The 20,420-nt window shown below is 39.3% G+C and overlaps 1 protein-coding gene across 1 annotated transcript in view; it reads right to left on the reverse strand.

Annotated features, from left to right (window-relative positions):
- Positions 1 to 9,714: 9,714 nt before the first annotated feature.
- Positions 9,715 to 20,420, reverse strand: part of Ufl1 (UFM1 specific ligase 1) — a 229,936-nt gene continuing 219,230 nt past the window's right edge. The window contains exon 12 of the mRNA XM_070081817.1: positions 9,715 to 15,192. Within this exon, the coding sequence (XP_069937918.1) occupies positions 15,041 to 15,192 (152 nt within the window). The 3' untranslated portion in view covers positions 9,715 to 15,040. The remainder of the gene's footprint in view (positions 15,193 to 20,420) is intronic.

A 20,420-nucleotide genomic window follows, 5' to 3' on the forward strand; every position in this document is an offset into this window, starting at 1 on the left:
TACCCGAGGTGTTGATGGAAGGGGATTCCCCTTCCAAACAGTAAATCATCCCATTTGTCTCCTTCTCCAGTCTTCCATACACAAAGAAGAATCACCAATAAAGGTAAGTGTTATTCTGTTAATGTTTAATTCATCATGTGCCACTGTATTGTTTATGTACTACATCTATATTTCATGTAAAAAATATTTTTGTTTTAATACTTCTGGGTGTCAGGAACGGATTAATTGAATTTACATTATTTCTTATGGGGAAAATTGATTCGTAAATCGCCCATTTCGATAATAGTCCCACTTCCAGGAACGGATTATGGACGATAATTGAGGGACCACTGTATACTAAAAATGTTATAAACAGTGCAAAGATGACTTAAAAAAAAGTATCTAAAGATGGCTAACACAAACCCACTACCAGTACAGTATACTCTTCGCTTAATGGCCAATTCGCTTACTGACCTACTCTCAGGAATGGAACTTGGTCGTTAAGTGAAGAGAGGCTGAACAAAAAAAAAAGTCAATGCGTTTTAAATTTTTTCATACATAAATAGTGCTTTAAGGCAAGTTTTGCAAAAGTTTAGATATCAAGTTTGCCCTTACAATTGGCAACACCTTGTATGCTGAACAATTACCGTAACTAAGACTGCAAGTTTTAGAAAACTAAGCCATATGGAGCTTAAGAGTCCTAAGAGAATTAATAGAGGAAAAATGAAAATGTTTGAAAATGTCAATAGAAAAACATACATTAATATGTAATAATGAAAAGGTTACAAAATTTATAGGCAATAAAATATTAAGGCAATGAGAAATTAACTTTCTGAGAAATACATTTTTCAGACATTGGCATGAGACAAATTAGGACAGAATTTTGTGGGGTAGGAAATAAATCTGAAGAAAATGGCTAAATACAACATTTATATTATAAAAAAAAATTTTTAATTTATACGCTTAACCCTTAAACTGTCCAAACGTAGACATACGTTGATATGCAGCAGGCTCCGAACGTAGATCTATGTTTTTTTTACATGCTTTCAAATGTGAAAAATCAGGGGTCAGTGTTGGGCCCCCTGCTGTTCACAATCTACATAAACGACATAGATGAGGGCATAAAGAGCGACATCGGCAAGTTTGCCGATGACACCAAAATAGGCCGTCGAATTCATTCTGACGAGGACATTCGAGCACTCCAGGAAGATTTGAATAGACTGATGCAGTGGTCGGAGAAGTGGCAGATGCAGTTTAATATAGACAAATGCAAAGTTCTAAATGTTGGACAGGACAATAACCATGCCACATATAAACTAAATAATGTAGATCTTAATATTACGGATTGCGAAAAAGATTTAGGAGTTCTGGTTAGCAGTAATCTGAAACCAAGACAACAGTGCATAAGTGTTCGCAATAAAGCTAATAGAATCCTTGGCTTCATATCAAGAAGCATAAATAATAGGAGTCCTCAGGTTGTTCTTCAACTCTATACATCCTTGGTTAGGCCTCATTTAGATTATGCTGCACAGTTTTGGTCACCGTATTACAGAATGGATATAAATTCTCTGGAAAATGTACAAAGGAGGATGACAAAGATGATCCCATGTATCAGAAACCTTCCCTATGAGGATAGACTAAGGGCCCTGAAACTGCACTCTCTAGAAAGACGTAGAATTAGGGGGGATATGATTGAGGTGTATAAATGGAAGACAGGAATAAATAAAGGGGATGTAAATAGTGTGCTGAAAATATCTAGCCTAGACAGGACTCGCAGCAATGGTTTTAAGTTGGAAAAATTCAGATTCAGGAAGGATATAGGAAAGTACTGGTTTGGTAATAGAGTTGTGGATGAGTGGAACAAACTCCCAAGTACCGTTATAGAGGCCAGAACGTTGTGTAGCTTTAAAAATAGGTTGGATAAATACATGAGTAGATGTGGGTGGGTGTGAGTTAGACCTGATAGCTTGTGCTACCAGGTCGGTTGCCGTGTTCCTCCCTTAAGTCAATGTGACCTGACCTGACTAGGTTGGGTGCATTGGCTTAAGCCGGTAGGAGACTTGGACCTGCCTCGCATGGGCCAGTAGGCCTTCTGCAGTGTTCCTTCGTTCTTATGTTCTTATGTTAAGATAAGTCTTTATTTACTACAAGTACATGTACATGGTATACAGGCCTAGCTAACATCAATGACATGCTACTATATAGGAAGCCCCTTGTTATGCTGAGCATTTCGGGCAATTTAGGTCAGTGTCCCAGGATGCGAGCCACACCAGTCGCCTAACACCCAGGTACCCATTTTACTGATGGGGAACATAGACAACAGGTGTAAAGAAACACGCCCAGTGTTTCTACTCTGGCTGGGAATCAAACCCAGGCCCTTGCCGTGTGAAGCAAGAGCATTAGCCACCAGGCTAACTTTGTGTGTTTGTGTTTTTAATGCCTAGTTCTATTACTAACTTAATATAATTTAGTGTAAACTTGTTTTCTGGCATTTATATGCATTTATAAATGGCAAAAATACCGTTCTGCCTTCCGGCGACAGCCTGGAACCTAACCCGCCATATAAGTGGGGCCCTACTGTATAATACACTTCATAATACAGTGGAATCTTGGTTTACGAGTGCCCCATCATACAAGTTTTTCAGTTTTTCAGGATACGGGCAGTTGCTTGGTCGATTTTTTGTTTCTGGATACAAGCAAAAATTCAGGATGTGAGCTTTTCCCTCAAGGGAGGTTCCTTGATGCTGGTGAGGGGCTCCTTATCTAGGGAATTGTATCTGTGCTCCATGTCTCTAAATTAAGCCTGAATACCTTCCATCCCCTCTCCCCCACAGGCGCTGTATAATCCTACAGGTTTAGTGCTTCTCCATTAAAATACGTATTCAGTAAGTCAGTCAGTCAAGTCAGTAAGTCATTCAGTCATTCAATAAGTCAAAACACAATTCACAAACACATCTAGCTTGTAGGCGAGAATTGGAACTGAACATGTATTCATGAAAGCTGGGATGGTGGTGTCGGGGAGTGGCAGCCCACCTCGCGGTGAAAGGATTTCTCTCATGTTTTGCTTATGTTTTGTGCAGTTATTTTGCCAAATTTCTTTTTTCTAACCATGAGTCCTAAGAACGTAAGCGCAAAGGACAGTGTTGAGAATAAAAAGAGGATGTTGTCCATGAAAGTAAGGCATGAAATCATAAACACAAGCAGGTGTGTGGGCATGGCCACCACCACTTGTCAAATAATGACATTTTATTCATTCTAGAGTATATATCAGGTTTCCATGTTATTTATATTGTTTATTATGTCATATTAGATGAATTGTAATAGATAACTAAGCCGTAGAGTTGATATTAGTCATATTCAAGTATTTTGTCTTGCCTCCTGAGAGCAGGAATTCAGCTGGATTAATGGCATTTCAATTAATTTAAATGAGGAAAACTGACTCAGCATATGAGCAGATCGGGATACGAGCAAGGTCATGGAACAGATTAAACTCATGAGCCGAGGTTCCACCGTATTGTAAATCTTTTTATCAGAAAATCTAACGTATTCAGCATCATCACATTGATTATTTCTATTGTGTGGAATGTTACATGTGTTGAGGTTACAGGTACTTTATTATCTGGGCTAGACTGACATCTGTAACTTGAGTTAGACTAGGATAATGAACTTTTTTATAGATCACATTAGAGTTCTTTCTCTTGAGAATTATTTCAATGCAGTACTTCATTTAACCCTTAAACTGTCCAAATGTAGATCTATGCTCACGTGTCTAGCGCTCCAACCTTGATTTTTCACATTTGAAAGCATGTAAAAAAAACATAGATCTACGTTCGGAGCCTGCTGCATATCAACGTATGTCTACGTTTGGACAGTTTAAGGGTTAAGCGTATAAATTAAATTTTTTTTTTTATAATATAAATGTTGTATTTAGCCATTTTCTTCAGATTTATTTCCTACCCCACAAAATTCTGTCCTAATTTGTCTCATGCCAATGTCTGAAAAATGTATTTCTCAGAAAGTTAATTTCTCATTGCCTTAATATTTTATTGCCTATAAATTTTGTAACCTTTTCATTATTACATATTAATGTATGTTTTTCTATTGACATTTTCAAACATTTTCATTTTTCCTCTATTAATTCTCTTAGGACTCTTAATTTTCCTCAATAGTCTCTGATGTGGGACCCTGTCAAAAGCCTTACTGAAGTCCATATACACAATATCATATTCATTACCATGATCTACCTCCTCAAATACCTTAGTGAAAAAAGTTAATAAATTCGTAAGGCAGGAACGCCCCTTTGTAAAACCATGCTGAGATTCGTTGATTAATTTATGCTTTTCAAGGTGGCTACGAACTGCCTCGGCAATTATTGATTCCATAAATTTTCCCACTATGGAGGTTAGGCTTATTGGTCTATAGTTCGAAGCTAAGGACCTGTCACCTGTTTTGAAAATAGGTATCACATTTGCCGTTTTCCACTTATCTGGCACCATGCCAGTTTGTAGTGATATGTTGAAAAGATTAGCCAAAGGTGTGCTAAGCTCCTCTTTACATTCCTTTAGAACCCTTGCATACAGTTCATCAGGGCCTGGGGATTTGTTAGGTTTTAATTTATCTATTTGCCTAAGGACCATGTCACTTGTGACCCTAATAGTGCACAGTTTATTATCGTCCTGTTCTACATAATTTTTCATTACTGGAATATCGCTGGTATCCTCCTGTGTAAAAACTGAGAGGAAGTATGTGTTAAAAATTCTACACATTTCCTTATCACTGTCAGTGAGCTGACCCGAGGAACTTTTGAGTGGGCCTATCTTGTCCCTGATCTTACTTCTGTATACCTGAAAGAATCCTTTTGGGTTAGTCTTCGATTCTCTTGCAACTTTAACCTCATAATCTCTTTTTGCTTTTCTAATTCCCTTTTTTATTTCTCTCTTTAACTGAATAATGTAGGGAGAGAGGTGAGTAGTACTTATTTGTACGAAGTCAGGTGTAAGTAGCCCTGGCTCCCCGTCTCGTACTTAATATACGATATTTAAAACATCCCAGAGTTAAAATACACATACAGTACACTCACTATTTACCTTAAAATATGTGTAGTCTTAATATAGGAAGAGAGGTGAGTAGTATTTATTTATAGTAGTCAGTGTAGGTAGCCAGTAGGTGTAGCCCGCCTGGGCTACACCTACCGGCTACCTACACTGTGGCCCAGAGCCATATTATTAGCATCGACATACCTTGTTCACTGAATTTAATCGTTTCTAACAGCTACCTTTAGATGCCATCATAAACGAAGGGAGAGGTAATGAATAATTCATACCAAAAATTGTAAACAAAAGTGGAGTGGAGGAGTGGCTGGGCCAAACGCAGATTCATACATCTTTTCTCTGATGGCTGAGCAGAGAAAACGTAATGTTGTCCCTCCGCCCGGCTACCACACAGGTCCACAAGTATTATTATCAGAGCACATATAAAATATGCAATAAATGCCAGACAAGTTTACACTAACTTATACAGTGGAAACCCACCTTATGATATTAAGCCGTTCCTGAGAGCTCATCGTATGCCGATATTATCGTAAGGTGAATTAATTTTCCCCATAAAAAATAATGGAAATCAAATTAATTCGTTGCTGACACCCCAAAGTTTGAAAAAAAAAAAAATTTTACCACATGAAATATTAATTTTAATACAAACTGACCCTTACCTTTATTGAAGATCTGGTGATGATTGATGGGATGGGAGGAGGGGAGAGTGTGGAAGTTGTTAATGTTTAGATGGGGAATCCCCTTCCATTGGGACTTTAGGTAGCACGTTCTTCTCCGGTGTTGCTTCCCTTCTTCTTTTAATGCCACTAGGACCAGCTTGAGAGCCACTGGACCTCTGTCGCACAACATATCTGTCCATAGAGGCCTGTACCTCTTGTTCCTTTATGATTTGTCTGAAGTGGTTCACAACATTGTCATTGTAATAGTCACCAGCATGGCTTGCAATAGCTGTGTGAGGGTGATTTTCATCCATAAAGGTTTGCACATTTCCTTAATCTTTGAAGTAGGCAACTTCTTCAATTTCTCTCTCCCCTCCTTCGAAGCAGTTTCCTCAGGTCTGGCCTCTTGCTGTTGAAGATGATCTTGCAGCTCATCAGTGGTTAGTTCTTCTTTGTCCTCCTCCACCAACTCTTCCACAGCCTCCCCAGTAACCTCCAACCCCAAGGACTTCCCCAATGCCACAACTGATTCCACAACTGGCATACGCTTCTCAGGGTTAGCCTCAAATCCTTCAAAATCCCTTTTGTCTACACATTCTGGCCACAGTTTCTTCCAAGCAGAGTTCAAGGTCCTCTTAGTCACTCCCTCCCAAGCCTTTCCTATAAGGTTTACACAATTGAGGATGCTAAAGTGATCTTTCCAAAACTCTCTTAGAGTCAATCGAGTGTCTGTGGTCACTACAAAGCACTTTTGAAACATAGTTTTGTGTAGAGTTTTTTGAAGTTTGAAATGACCTGCTGGTCCATGGGCTGCAGGAGAGGAGTGGTATTAGGAGGCAAAAACTTGACCTTAATGAAACTCATGTCCCCAGAAAGTCGCTCTCCCAAGTCTGAAGGATGACCAGGAGCATTGTCTAATACCAAGAGGAACTTAAGGTCCAATTTATTTTCCAGGAGGTAATTTTTCACACTGGGGGCAAATGCATGGTGTCACCAGTCATAGAAAAAGTCCCTAGTGACCCATGCCTTAGTGTTTGCCCTCCACAGCACACACAAATTAGCCTTGAGGACATTGTTTTGCCTGAACACTCTGGGAGTTTCAGAGTGATACACCAATAAAGGCTTCACTTTGCAATCACCAATAACATTAGCACACATCAAGAGAGTAAGCCTGTCTTTCATAGGCTTATGTCCTGGGAGTGCCTTTTCCTCCTGAGTAATGTAGGTCCTGTTTGGCATTTTCTTCCAAAAGAGGCCTGTTTTGTCACAATTAAACACTTGGTCAGGTTTCAGTCCTTCACTGTCTATGTACTCCTTGAATTCCTTCACATATTTTTCAGCCGCTTTTTGGTCCGAACTGGCAGCCTCACCATGCCTTATCATACTATGTATGCCATTATTATTATTATAATCAAAAAGAAGCGCTAAGCCACAAGGGCTATACAGCGCTGCATATGTATGCCATTACGATTCTTAAATCTCTCAAACCAACCTTTGCTGGCCTTAAATTCACTCACATCACCACTAGTTGTAGGCATTTTTCTAATTAAATCCTCATGCTTGAGTTATGCTATCTCCTGCTATCTGTTTTTTGTTTATCCACACCAATAACAGTCTCTCAACATCTTCGAGTACTTGCAATCTCTTATTTGAAAACAAAGTTGCCCCTTTTGCAAGAACAGCTTCCTTGATTGCCGTTTTCTTGGCCACAATAGTAGTTGGTTGATTGGGGTTTGGTATACAACCTGGTCAGCTCCAAGACACGCACTCCACTTTCGTACTTAGCAATTATCTCTTTCTTCATTTCCATAGTAATTTTCACCTTTTTTACTGCACGGTTGGCACTAGAAGCTTTCTTGGGGCCCATGGTGACTTATTTTGCAGGTACAATCACTAAAAATGCTGTGATAATATGAAATGTTCCGATTGTATGCATGGATGCGACCGCACTGGCTGGCTTGTAAACACTGGCACCCACGGGGCAGCTGAGGCGCACTCAGGCCACACATGGGACGCGTCTTGGACGAATTGCGTGAGGTGAGTTTTTTAGCGTGAAGTGAGGCAAAATTTTTGCGTTAAAATGAATCGTATGGTGGATTTAACGTAAGGTGATGCCATCATAAGGTGGGGGTCCACTGTATTAAGTTAACAATAGAAATAGGCATTAAAAACACAATAAAAGGTAAGATACACACAAAGTACACTTATTACTTACCTTAAAATATTAATATTAATGTGTGAGAGGCGAGTGGCAGTGTTTATTGAATAAAATCAGAATGGCACACTATCACCCTCTAACTTGGCACTTAAAGCAAGAGGCTTACGACTCCACTTTTTATCATAGCTAAGCTTAGATGCCATTGTCAATGAGAGCCAACTAGTTAACGAAAGAGTAAACGAGAGACAGAATGAGATACAGAGTTGAGACAATGTAAGAACACAAACTGAACAGGTACTGGGCGATCACTTGGTCAGGCAAAATAAATGCGTACTAATATGTGTCTACTTTTAGTTCATTCACGTACGTTAGTAAGTTTGTAAAACATTTACCTCAATATTTTTATTATAATAATAATTACCTCAAAATACAAATACTCTTACATTGTGTACAAGTTATACAAGTTAGTACAGAATAAACAAACCAACACACCATTTTTCGAGTGAATGAAGATATTATTATTATCATAATAAAAAGCACTAAACCCATGTATCCTAATCTTAAAATAATAATTCCAAACTAATCATAAGTTTGCCTGTGATACTCCAATATAGAAACTATGTATTGTGCCAAAACAAAAGCATTCACATTGCAATACTCACAAACTAGTATTTGTCACTTAGTATTTAGCCAACTTACACCACAATTTGTTATAATTTAGGGTTAAGAATTAATCTAAGTTTGCCCGAAATGCCGAGCCATGCTAGGTGTTCTAGTGGCCCCCTCTGTAATTATTATTTTACTACATGTAAACCACACAGTAACCAAAATCTGTTAACCCTGCATTGTAATCCTTATAGACAATAAACTTTGATTTGATTTGAAGGGTCATGAATTGCTATATATAGAGTGAAGGCATACAAAAAGAATATTTTTCTACAGTTATCCCCCAGTTTGACTAGAGAAAATGTAATTCTTCCGACACTACCTACACATCCGCTTTGTAAACAAATCTCGTATTTACGTAAATTTTTATTCTGAGTGTATCTATCATGTTTATATGCTATGTAACGGGTTTCATATATAATTTTGAGCAAAATATCATGGATGGATTAATGAAAATGCCTATATTAATGTAAAGTAAGACATTTAATGTGCCCAAGAGTGGTTATTATTACATAGTATTGCCGTCACGATAGCGATTTTAATGTGTACCTGCACACCAGCACAGTGTAAGTATATTTAGGTACAGGTACACGTAAGTATAATTATCAGAGTACATATAAAATACGCAGTAACTTTAAAACACTTGAAATTTTCAAAAGTTTCCTGACATCACAGATGTGGTCACGGAGAATATATTATTACATGTATTATTATTATAATCAAGGGGGAAGCGCTAAACCCGGATTATTATTATTATTATAATCAAGGGGGAAGCGCTAAACCCGGAGGATTATACAGCGCCTGGGGGGGGATGTGGAAGGCATTCAGGCTTAATTCGGGGAACTGGAGCACAGATCCAATTCCCTAAATCAAGAGCCCCTCACCAACATCAAAGAACCTTCCTTGAGGGGCACGGAGAATATAAACAAACCGTATAGCAAATTTTTGTCATATGACATCGCCGTATTAGCGGAACGCCGTAAAGCGGGGCCCTACTGTATACACAAGGATATCTACTCTCTTCCTATTAGTTTTTTTAATAATCATCTTGATATATTTTAGTGCAGTAGAGTTTTTCATTAAAGGTAACTATTCCTCATGTATATGGGAATACTTATATTATTTAAAAATAATTTTCAAAGCATTTCCAATTCTACGAGACATCAAATAGTTTTTATGGCCAGGAAAATTAGACGTGACAAAGGTTAATTTTTGTTTATTCAAAACTTCATAACAGCTTTAGTACATATAAATAAATGAAAAATAATATCGTTCCATATGTTGAACCCATATTCAAGCACAAAATTCCCAAATCTTCCAAGTGAAATTTGAAAAAAAAATCCAAAATGTCATTTAACAAATATACATACTATATATCAGCATTTTACTGATATTGCACTGTCAAAAGAAATTATAAAAGTAATTAATGAAAGAGTTCAGCTATATTGTCAACTATTACACAGAAATTAACATAAAAGGTTGTTAACCTTTTAACTGTAACTGCGTTGATCTATGCATCTCCACAAACAGATCAATGCATTATTTTTCCTGCATTCAAATTCTGTGCCAGAGGCTAATATGCCTAGGTAGTAGAGAATGGGTCTGTGTACTTGGTGTGTGCCATATTAAAAAAATCTATGACCTTGTAGTACCTTGTGGGAGCACCTATTCATTTTAGCACCAGCTACAACAATCAGCATGGCAAACCCTAGGGATTCACTCATGCACTGTCATATTAATACACACTCCTTTTCAAGGAAAGTGATGTTGACCCCAGATGTGGCCCCCAATTGATTGAGAAAATACTGAAAACCCTGATGACCCACAGCCAAACACCTCTGGGGTAGGAAGAATGGCAACACAGAAGCAGCAGCCAGTGTGTGGAAGCACCTGACCAATTGCAGCTTAATAATCACTTCCTCATACCACTACCATCTGCCCAAAAAAAAGAAGTATTTTCAAAAAAGGCGAATTGTGTGTGCCCACAGGACAAGGCAACCCCAACAGCGAAAGGACACAGGATACATGTGTGAGCAATGTGGAATGCCTGTCTGACACCGTGCTTCAAAGAGTTTCATACAGTCAAGCACTTCTAAAGACATTCCTGGGACCTATAAATAATTTGTAAATATGTAGGAGAGAGGGAGATTATTTCCCAGTAAAAGTAGGCCTTAGATAAGGATGTGTGATGTCACCATGGTTGTTCAATATATTTATAGATGGACTTGTAAGAGAAGTGAATGCTCGGGTGTTGGTAAGAGGTGTGAGGTTAAAAAATAAAGAATCTAACACAAAGTGGGAGTTGTCACAGTTGCTCTTTGCTGATGACACTGTGCTTTTGGGAGATTCTGAAGAGAAGTTGCAGAAGTTAGTGGATGAGTTTGGTAGGGTATGTAAAAGAAGAAAATTAAAAGTGAGTTTAGGAGAGTAAGGTTATTAGGATTGCAAACAAACAAAAAAAAAAAAATAGATAACAAAAGACTGGATATCAGATTGGAGGGAGAGAGTATGGAGGAAGTGAATGTATTCAGATACAGTGGACCCCTACCTTACGATGGCATCGCATTACGTTAAATCCACCATACATTTTGACCCAAAAATTTTGCCTCGCCTCACGCGATTCGTCTGGGACGCGTCCCACACATGGCCTCGGCTCCCCCGTGCGTGCCAGTGTTTACAAGCCAGCCACCGCGGTCGCATCCAAGCATACAATCGGAACATTTCATATTATCACAGCGTTTTTAGTGATTGTACCTGCAAAATAAGTCACCATGGCCCCCAAGAAAGCTTCTAGTGCCAACCCTACAGGAAAAAGGGTGAGAATTACTATGGATATGAAGAAAGAGATAATTGCTAAGTACGAAAGTGGAGTGCATGTCTCGGAGCTCGCCAGGTTGTATACCAAACCCCAATCAACCATCGCTACTATAGTGGCCAACAAAACGGCAATCAAGGAAGCTGTTCTTGCAAAAGGTGCAACTTAGTTTTCGAATAAGAGATCGCAAGTACTCGAAGATGTTGAGAGACTTTTACTGGTGTGGATAAACGAAAAACAGACAGCAGGAGATACCATCTCTCAAGCGATCATATGTGATAAGGCTAGGAAGTTGCATGACGATTTAATTAGAAAAATGCCTACAACTAGTGATGATGTGAGTGAATTTAAGGCCAGCAAAGGTTGGTTTGAGAGATTTAAGAATCGTAGTGGCATACATAGTGTGATAAGGCTGCCAGTTCGGACCAAAAAGCAGCTGAAAAATATGTGAAGGAATTCAAGGAGTACATAGACAGTGAAAAATTGAAACCTGAACAAGTGTTTAATTGCGATGAAACAGGCCTGTTTTGGAAGAAAATGCCAAGCAGGACCTACATTACTCAGGAGGAAAAGGCACTCCCAGGACATAAACCTATGAAAGACAGGCTTATTCTCTTGATGTGTGCTAACGTTAGTGGTGATTGGAAAGTGAAGCCTTTATTGGTGTATCACTCTGAAATTCCCAGAGTGTTCAGGCAAAACAATGTCCTCTTGGCTAATTTGTGTGTGCTGTGGAGGGCAAACAGTAAGGCATGGGTCACTAGGGACTTTTTCTATGACTGGTGACACCATGCATTTGCCCCCACTGTGAAAAATTACCTCCTGGAAAATAAATTGGACCTTAAGTGCCTCGTGGTATTCAGACTTGGCAGAGTGACTTTCTGGGGACACGAGCTTCATTAAGGTCAAGTTTTTGCCTCCTAATACCACTCCTCTCCTGCAGCCCATGGAAAAGCAGGTCATTTCAAACTTCAAAAAACTCTACAAAAAAGCTGTTTCAAAAGTCCTTTGAAGTGACCTCAGACACTCGATCGACTCTAAGAGAGTTTTGGAAAGATCACTTCAGTATCCTCAGTTGTGTAAGGCTTTGGAGGGAGTGACTAAGAGGACCTTGAACTCTGCTTGGAAGAAACTGTGGCCAGAATGTGTAGACAAAAGGGATTTTGAAGGGTTTGAGGCTAACCCTGAGAAGTGTATGCCAGTTGTGGAATCTATTGTGGCACTGGGGAAATCCTTGGGGTTGGAGGTTACTAGGGAGGATGTGGAAGAGCTGGTGGAGGAGAACAATGAAGAACTAACCACTGATGAGCTGCAAGATCATCTTCAACAGCAAGAAGCCAGACCTGAGGAAACTGCTTCGGAGGAGGGGAGAGAGAAATTTAAGAAGTTGTCTACTTCAAAGATTAAGGTAATGTGTGCAAAGTGGCTTGAAGTGCAAACCTTTATGGATGAAAATCACCCTCACACAGCTATTGCAAGCCGTGCTGGTGACTATTACAATGACAGTGTTGTGAACCACTTTAGACAAATCATAAAGGAACGAGAGGTACAGAGCTCTATGGACAGATATGTTGTGCGACAGAGGTCCAGTGACTCTCAAGCTGGTCCTAGTGGTATCAAAAGAAGGGAAGTAACCCCGGAAAAGGACTTGATACCTCAAGTCCTAATGGAAGGGGATTCCCCTTCTAAACAATAACAACTTCCACTCTCTCCCCTCCTCCCATCCCATCAATCATAACCAGATCTTCAATAAAGTTAAGTGTCATGTATTCTGTTCTTAGTAGAGTATTAACTGTGCATGTCTTCTTCAGTTTGTGTGTATTAAAATTAATATTTCATGTGGTAAAAAATTTTTTTTGTTCATACTTTGGGGTGTCAGGAACGGATTAATTTGATTTCCATTATTTCTTATGGAGAAAATTAATTCGCCTTACGATAATTTCGGCATACGATGAGCTCTGAGGAATGGATTAATATCATAACGCGGGGGTCCACTGTATTTTGGAATGGACGTGTCAGCAGATGGATTAGGTGAATCGTAGAATTGACGAGGGGAAAAAGTCGAGTGGTACACTGAGGAGTCTGTGGAGACAAAGAACTTTGTCCATGGAAGCAGAGGGAAATATATGAGAGTATAGTTATACCAATGCTCTTATATGGGTGCAAAGCATGGGTGGTGAATATTGCAACAAAGGGAAGGCTGGAGGCAGTGGAGATGTCATGTCTGAGGGCAAAGTGTGGTGTGAATATAATGCAGAGAATTCATAGTTTGGAAATTAGGAGGTGCAGGATTACCAAAACTATTATCCAGAGGGCTGAGGAGTGATTGTTGAGCTGGTTCAGACATGTAGAGAGAATGAACAAAATAGAATGACTTCATGAGTGTATAAATCTGTAATGTAGGGAAGGCAGGGTAGAGGTCAGCCTAGAAACGGTTGGAGGTAGGGAGTAAAGGAGGTTTTGTGTGCGAGGGGCTTGGACTTCCAGCAAGCATGCGTGAGCATGTTAGGAGCGAATGCAGACAAATGTTTTTAGGACTTGACGTGTTGTTGGAGCGTGAGCAAGGTAATATTTATGAAGGGATTCAGGGAAACCAGCAGACCAGACTTGAGTCCTGGAGATGGAAAGTGTGTTAATGTTGCAGTCCTATAATTGTAGTGTAAGCATACCTCTGGCAAGACAGAGGTGTGCTTACACCTCTGTGTTACACCCTACCTTGGTGGGAAATGACCGATGTGTTAATAAAAAAATACAAATTGTCGAAAATAGTATGTGACTGAGGCAGGTTGACATTTTCACCTGTCAGTATGAAATTATGTATCTGTGACTGTTTCATTACTATTCATGTACCTAATATTTGTCAAAATAACCAGTATCTATGAAATAAGATTTACTCTAAATTGTCTATATTTCTTTCTTTCAACACACCGGCCGTATCCCACCGAGGCGGGGTGGCCCAAAAGGAAAAACGAAAGTTTCTCCTTTTACATTTAGTAATATATACAGGAGAAGAGGTTACTAGCCCCTTGCTCCCGGCATTTTAGTCGCCTCTTACAACACGCATGGCTTACGGAGGAAGAATTCTGTTCCACTTCCCCATGGAGATAAGAGGAAATAAACAAGAATAAGAACTAGAAAGAAAATGGAAGAAAACCCAGAGGGGTGTGTATATATGTGCTTGTACATGTATGTGTAGTGTGACCTAAGTGTAAGTAGAAGTAGCAAGACATACCTGAAATCTTGCATGTTCATGAGACAGAAAAAAGGACACCAGCAATCCTACCATCATGTAAAACAATTACAGGCTTTCGTTTTACACTCACTTGGCAGGACGGTAGTACCTCCCTGGGTGGTTGCTGTCTACCAACCTACTACCTATAAAATTGTCTATATCTGAACACAAAAAAAATGCACAAATTAAAAAAATGAGGAAAAACAAGTTATCTGAGAGATTCCTGCAAGCGGGAGGACTCCCTGTTGCTGTCACATGAGCATCCAGTGCCAACTTCACCGCCTTATATCTTGACAAGTACTGACCCTAAATTTTTTTTTATTAGAACACTCAAAAGACCTCATTTTTTTTTTTTACAAGATCTTTTTTTTTAAATATTTACAGTGCTAGCAGTGATGCATAGATTAACACCACGACAATTAAAGGATGCATAGGAGAAAATAAAATTCTTATATGGTCAAAAGTATTTTCCTTATTAGTTTATTCTTCCTCTTTATTGTACGAGCTAGCAGGTGCTTTCTTAAAAGTGATGGCTATTTCCTTCACGACTGGAGTTAGAGTTTCAAGCTGGAGTCTTACTTCACTCTCTGCCTCCAAGTCACTCTTGCTTGTTAGAGATTTAATCACTAAATCTGTAATGATAAATAGATATAGAATATGACTATTTCAGCACCGAAGTTTATCATTTTCTAAAGAGTAATATACTGACAAATCAGCATTGGAACAAAATATTAATTAAAAAAAAATTGGGTTTAGATTTTATTATAATGCTATGCTGCAACTTTTTACTATTATCTCTTGCAAAATCATACCCAACTTTTACATAATCTTGCAAATTCTGAATCTAGTAACAGCTATTACTCCATAATATTAAGGCTTCTGGCAGTTGAAGCACCTAAAGCAGAAAACAACAGCAGCAGCAGCAGCAGCATTCTGAAAATTAAGTGTGCTAAAGAATTGAAGAAAAATTATCTGACAAAACTGGACACATAATAAGTGATGGTACCCAATTCTATATGATAATTTCAGAGTGTTGGAGCGGTTGGTATTTTTGTTTAATAAGTGTATGATTTGGGGAAGGTACCTAGGGATTGACGGAGAGCGTGTATATATTTTTATTTATTATTATCACACTGGCCGATTCCCACCAAGGCAGGGTGGCCCGAAAAAGAAAAAACTTTCACCATCATTCACTCCATCACTGTCTTGCCAGAAGGGTGCTTTACACTACAGTTTTTAAACTGCAACATTAACACCCCTCCTTCAGAGTGCAGGCACTGTACTTCCCATCTCCAGGACTCAAGTCCGGCCTGCCGGTTTCCCTGAATCCCTTCATAAATGTTACTTTGCTCACACTCCAACAGCACGTCAAGTATTAAAAACCATTTGTCTCCATTCACTCCTATCAAACACGCTCACGCATGCCTGCTGGAAGTCCAAGCCCCTCGCACACAAAACCTCCTTTACCCCCTCCCTCCAACCTTTCCTAGGCCGACCCCTACCCCGCCTTCCTTCCACTACAGACTGATACACTCTTGAAGTCATTCTGTTTCGCTCCATTCTCTCTACATGTCTGAACCACCTCAACAACCCTTCCTCAGCCCTGTGGACAACAGTTTTGGTAATCCCGCACCTCCTCCTAACTTCCAAACTACGAATTCTCTGCATTATATTCACACCACACATTGCCCTCAGACATGACATCTCCACTGCCTCCAGCCTTCTCCTCGCTGCAACATTCATCACCCAACATTCATCACCCAACATTCATCAGTCCCTTTATATAAAGGGAAGGGGACAAAAGAGATTGTAAAAATTATAAAGGAATAAGTTTACTGAGTATACCAGGAAAAGTGTACGGTAAGGTTATTATTGAAAGAATTAGAGGTAAGACAGAATGTAGAATTGCGGATGAGCAAGGAGGTTTTAGAGTGGGTAGGGGATGTATAGATCAAGTGTTTACATTGAAGCATATATGTGAGCAGTGTTTAGATAAAGGTAGGGAAGTTTTTATTGCATTTATGGATTTAGAAAAGGCATATGATAGAGTGGATAGGGGAAGAATGTGGCAGATGTTGCAAGTGTATGGAATAGGCGGTAAGTTACTAAATGCTGTAAAGAGTTTTTATGAGGATAGTGAGGCTCAGGTTAGGGTGTGTACAAGAGAGGGAGACTACTTCCTGGTAAAAGTAGGTCTTAGACAAGGATGTGTAATGTCACCATGGTTGTTTAATATATTTATAGATGGGGTTGTAAGAGAAGTAAATGCTAGGGTATTCAGGAGAGGGGTGGGATTAAATTATGGGGAATTAAATACAAAATGGGAAGTGACACAGTTACTTTTTGCTGATGATACTGTACTTATGGGAGATTCTAAAGAAAAATTGCAAAGGTTAGTGGACGAATTTGGGAAAGTGTGTAAAGGTAGAAAGTTGAAAGTGAACATAGAAAAAGTAAGGTGATGAGAGTATCAAATGATTTAGATAAAGAAAAATTGGATATCAAATTGGGGAGGAGGAGTATGGAAGAAGTGAATGTTTCCAGATATTTGGGAGTTGACGTGTCAGCGGATGGATTTATGAAGGATGAGGTTAATCATAGAATTGATGAAGGGAAAAAGGTGAGTGGTGCATTGAGGTATATGTGGAGGCAAAAAATGTTATCTATGGAGGCAAAGAAGGGAATGTATGAAAGTATAGTAGTACCAACACTCTTATATGGGTGTGAAGCTTGGGTTGTAAATGCTGCAGCAAGGAGGTGGTTGGAGGCAGTGGAGATGTCCTGTCTAAGAGCAATGTGTGGTGTAAATATTATGCAGAAAATTCGGAGTGTGGAAATTAGGAGAAGGTGTGGAGTTAATAAAAGTATTAGTCAGAGGGCTGAAGAGGGTTTGTTGAGGTGGTTTGGTCATTTAGAGAGAATGGATCAAAGCAGAATGACATGGAGAGCACATAAATCTGTAGGGGAAGGAAGGCGGGGTAGGGGTCGTCCTTGAAAAGGTTGGAGGGAGGGGGTAAAGGAGGTGTTGTGGGCGAGGGGTTTGGACTTCCAGCAAGCGTACGTGAGCATGTTAGATAGGAGTGAATGGAGACAAATAGTATTTGGGACCTGACGATCTGTTGGAGTGTGAGCAGGGTAATATTTAGTGAAGGGATTCAGGGAAACCGGTTATTTTATATAACCGAACTTGAGTCCTGGAAATGGGAAATACAATGCCTGCACTCTAAAGGAGGGGTTTGGGATATTGGCAGTTTGGAGAGATATACTGTGTATTTTTATACGTATATACATACTTCTAAACTGTTGTATTCTGGGCACCTCTGCAAAAACAGTGATTATGTGTGAGTGAGGTGAAAGTGTTGAATGATAATGAAAATATTTTCTTTTTGGGAATTTTCTTTCTCTTTGGGTCACCCTGCCTCGGTGGAAGACGGCCGACTTGTTGAAAAAAAAAAAAAAATCAGAGTGGCAACAAAAGCTAGCTACTGCATATTTTCTTGCCATATTCCATCAAGTAGGACTCATACAAGGTGTTGAAATCCATTAGCCTCAGCTGGGAGACTTCGGTGGGGAAATAATGATATTATCAGGCATTTCAGTAAGGATTCATCAGCTATGGGAACTTCGAAGGTTTCTTGTCAGCATAGCTAGATTTACTATCATTTGAGAATTGCTATTTCTCAGGACAACCTAACCCATACACAGGAGAAATTAAACTTTTATGAAGATATCTCCATCATCCCAGAGTAAGAGCAAGAGAAACTGTACACAGAAGGCAGAGAAAAGAAAAAGGAGTAGAGGAAGACAAATACAGATATTATAAGATATCCAACTACATTTTTTTTTAACATGTTGGCCATTTCCCGCCGAGGCAGGGTGACCCAAAAAGAAAAAAACAAAACAAAAAGAAAAAAAACTTTCATCACCATTCAACACTTTCACAATCATTTGTACATAATCACTGTCTTTGCAGAGGCACTTAGATATGACAGTTTAGATGTCACTCCAAACAGCAAATATCCTAAACCCCTCCTTTAGAGTGCAGGTATTGTACTTCCCACCTCCAGGACTCAAGTCTGGCTAATTGGTTTCCCTGAATCCCTTCACAAAATATTACCCTGCTCACATTCCAACAGCTTGTCAGGTCCCAAAGCCATTCGTCTCCATTCACTCCTATCTAACACACTCACGCATGCATGTTGGAAGTCCAAGCTCTTTGTCCACAAAACCTCCTTTACCCCCTCCCTCCAACCTTTCCTAGGATTACCCCTACCCTGCCTTCCTTCACCTACAGATTTATATGCTTCCAACTACCAGATTTTGCAGATCAGACACAATTTTTTTCCGTAAAATGTCTCTAAAAACCACCTTGCATCCTAAAAACTGAAGGTCAGTGATGGGAGCTATAAGTTAGGGGTGTGGGGTGAGCTGTAGCTCTCCCAGTTACGTCCGATGCCGACCCATTGAAACTAAAACAAGTGTTATGAGCCGCATCTTATAAGCCATGAAATACAGCTTGGGTAGCTTTAAGAAGAGATTGGACAAGTATATGAGTGGGAGGGGCTGGGTTTGATTGGTGTCATTGGGTATGGGAGTTATTTCTTGGGTAGCTTTAGGTAGAGGTTGTTTTGATAAGGACCTGCCTCGCATGGGCCAGTAGGCCTTCTGCAGTGTTCCTCCATTCTTATGTTCTTATGTTCTTAAATATACATTAACAGATAACAATTCAGAAACATTATAAGCCTAAGAAAATATAGTGGTGCCAATCTTTGTTTTATATATAATATATAAAAAGATACATCACATCAGCAGTGATAGAACAATGAGACGAGTCACAACTCACAAGAGGTAGTGGAATACTTTACAGCCACTGGAAACTAAACAATTATACGATAGATTAACCCTTAAACTGTCCTTATGTAGATCTACGTGCATGTGCATAGCGATCCGAACGTAGATCAACGTTTTATTTTTCATTCACTCAAATTTGGTGCGATATGCCTGAGTCGCTTAGACATGAGAGAATGGGTCTGTGCACTCAGTGTGTGCAGTATGAAAAAAAATCGTGGACCACTTAGTACCTTGTGGGAGCACCAGTTCAATTGAACACCAGCTAGAGAAAATAGCATGGCAAACATGTTTTTTTGGCTGTCTGTATCTGTCTATATCTCTATCTATATCTCTGTCTATATCTGTCTATATCTCTGTCTCTCTCTCTTTCACATGTGCACATAAGTACAATTATACATAGTGTAAATTACCTAGGATAACCCAAAAATTCCATGCAAAGTGCTATACAGTGTGTGTAGATATGACATAAATCACTTGCAGCCGAGCGCTCCCTGAGACAGAGAAAAGCAGATAGAAAGACAGACACACACAGGCAAACAGAAAGACACATAAGCAGAGCTAGACAGATAGATAAGCAGCACTAAACAGAAAGACAGACAGACAGACAGGCAGGCAGACAGACATGCAAGAGTGAAAACAAATAAAATGAGGGTTCCCTGCAGCAGCCCACATTCATTCATCAATGTCACTGCCTTGTCAGTAGTTATCTGACACTTGTCATAACACCATTCTTCAAGGGTTTCATATATACTCCAGCATGTCTAAAACATTGCTGGGACCTATAAATACTTCGTATATATTTCTAGACAATAGTAAATGACCAGGGCAGGTGAAAATGTTCACCTGTTGGTATGACTGTGACTATCTGAGTACTATTTCAGTACCTAATATTAGTGTCAGAACAAAGACTGGCTACGAAATCACAAGAACTATTATAAATTGTAATTATCAGAGCATAAAAATTCTATACGTAAATTAAAATAAAAACGAGAAAAAGGTATATTGGCAA

The sequence above is a fragment of the Cherax quadricarinatus genome, chromosome 6, assembly GCF_038502225.1.
Source record: "Cherax quadricarinatus isolate ZL_2023a chromosome 6, ASM3850222v1, whole genome shotgun sequence".
In the NCBI taxonomy this organism is placed as follows: domain Eukaryota; kingdom Metazoa; phylum Arthropoda; class Malacostraca; order Decapoda; family Parastacidae; genus Cherax; species Cherax quadricarinatus.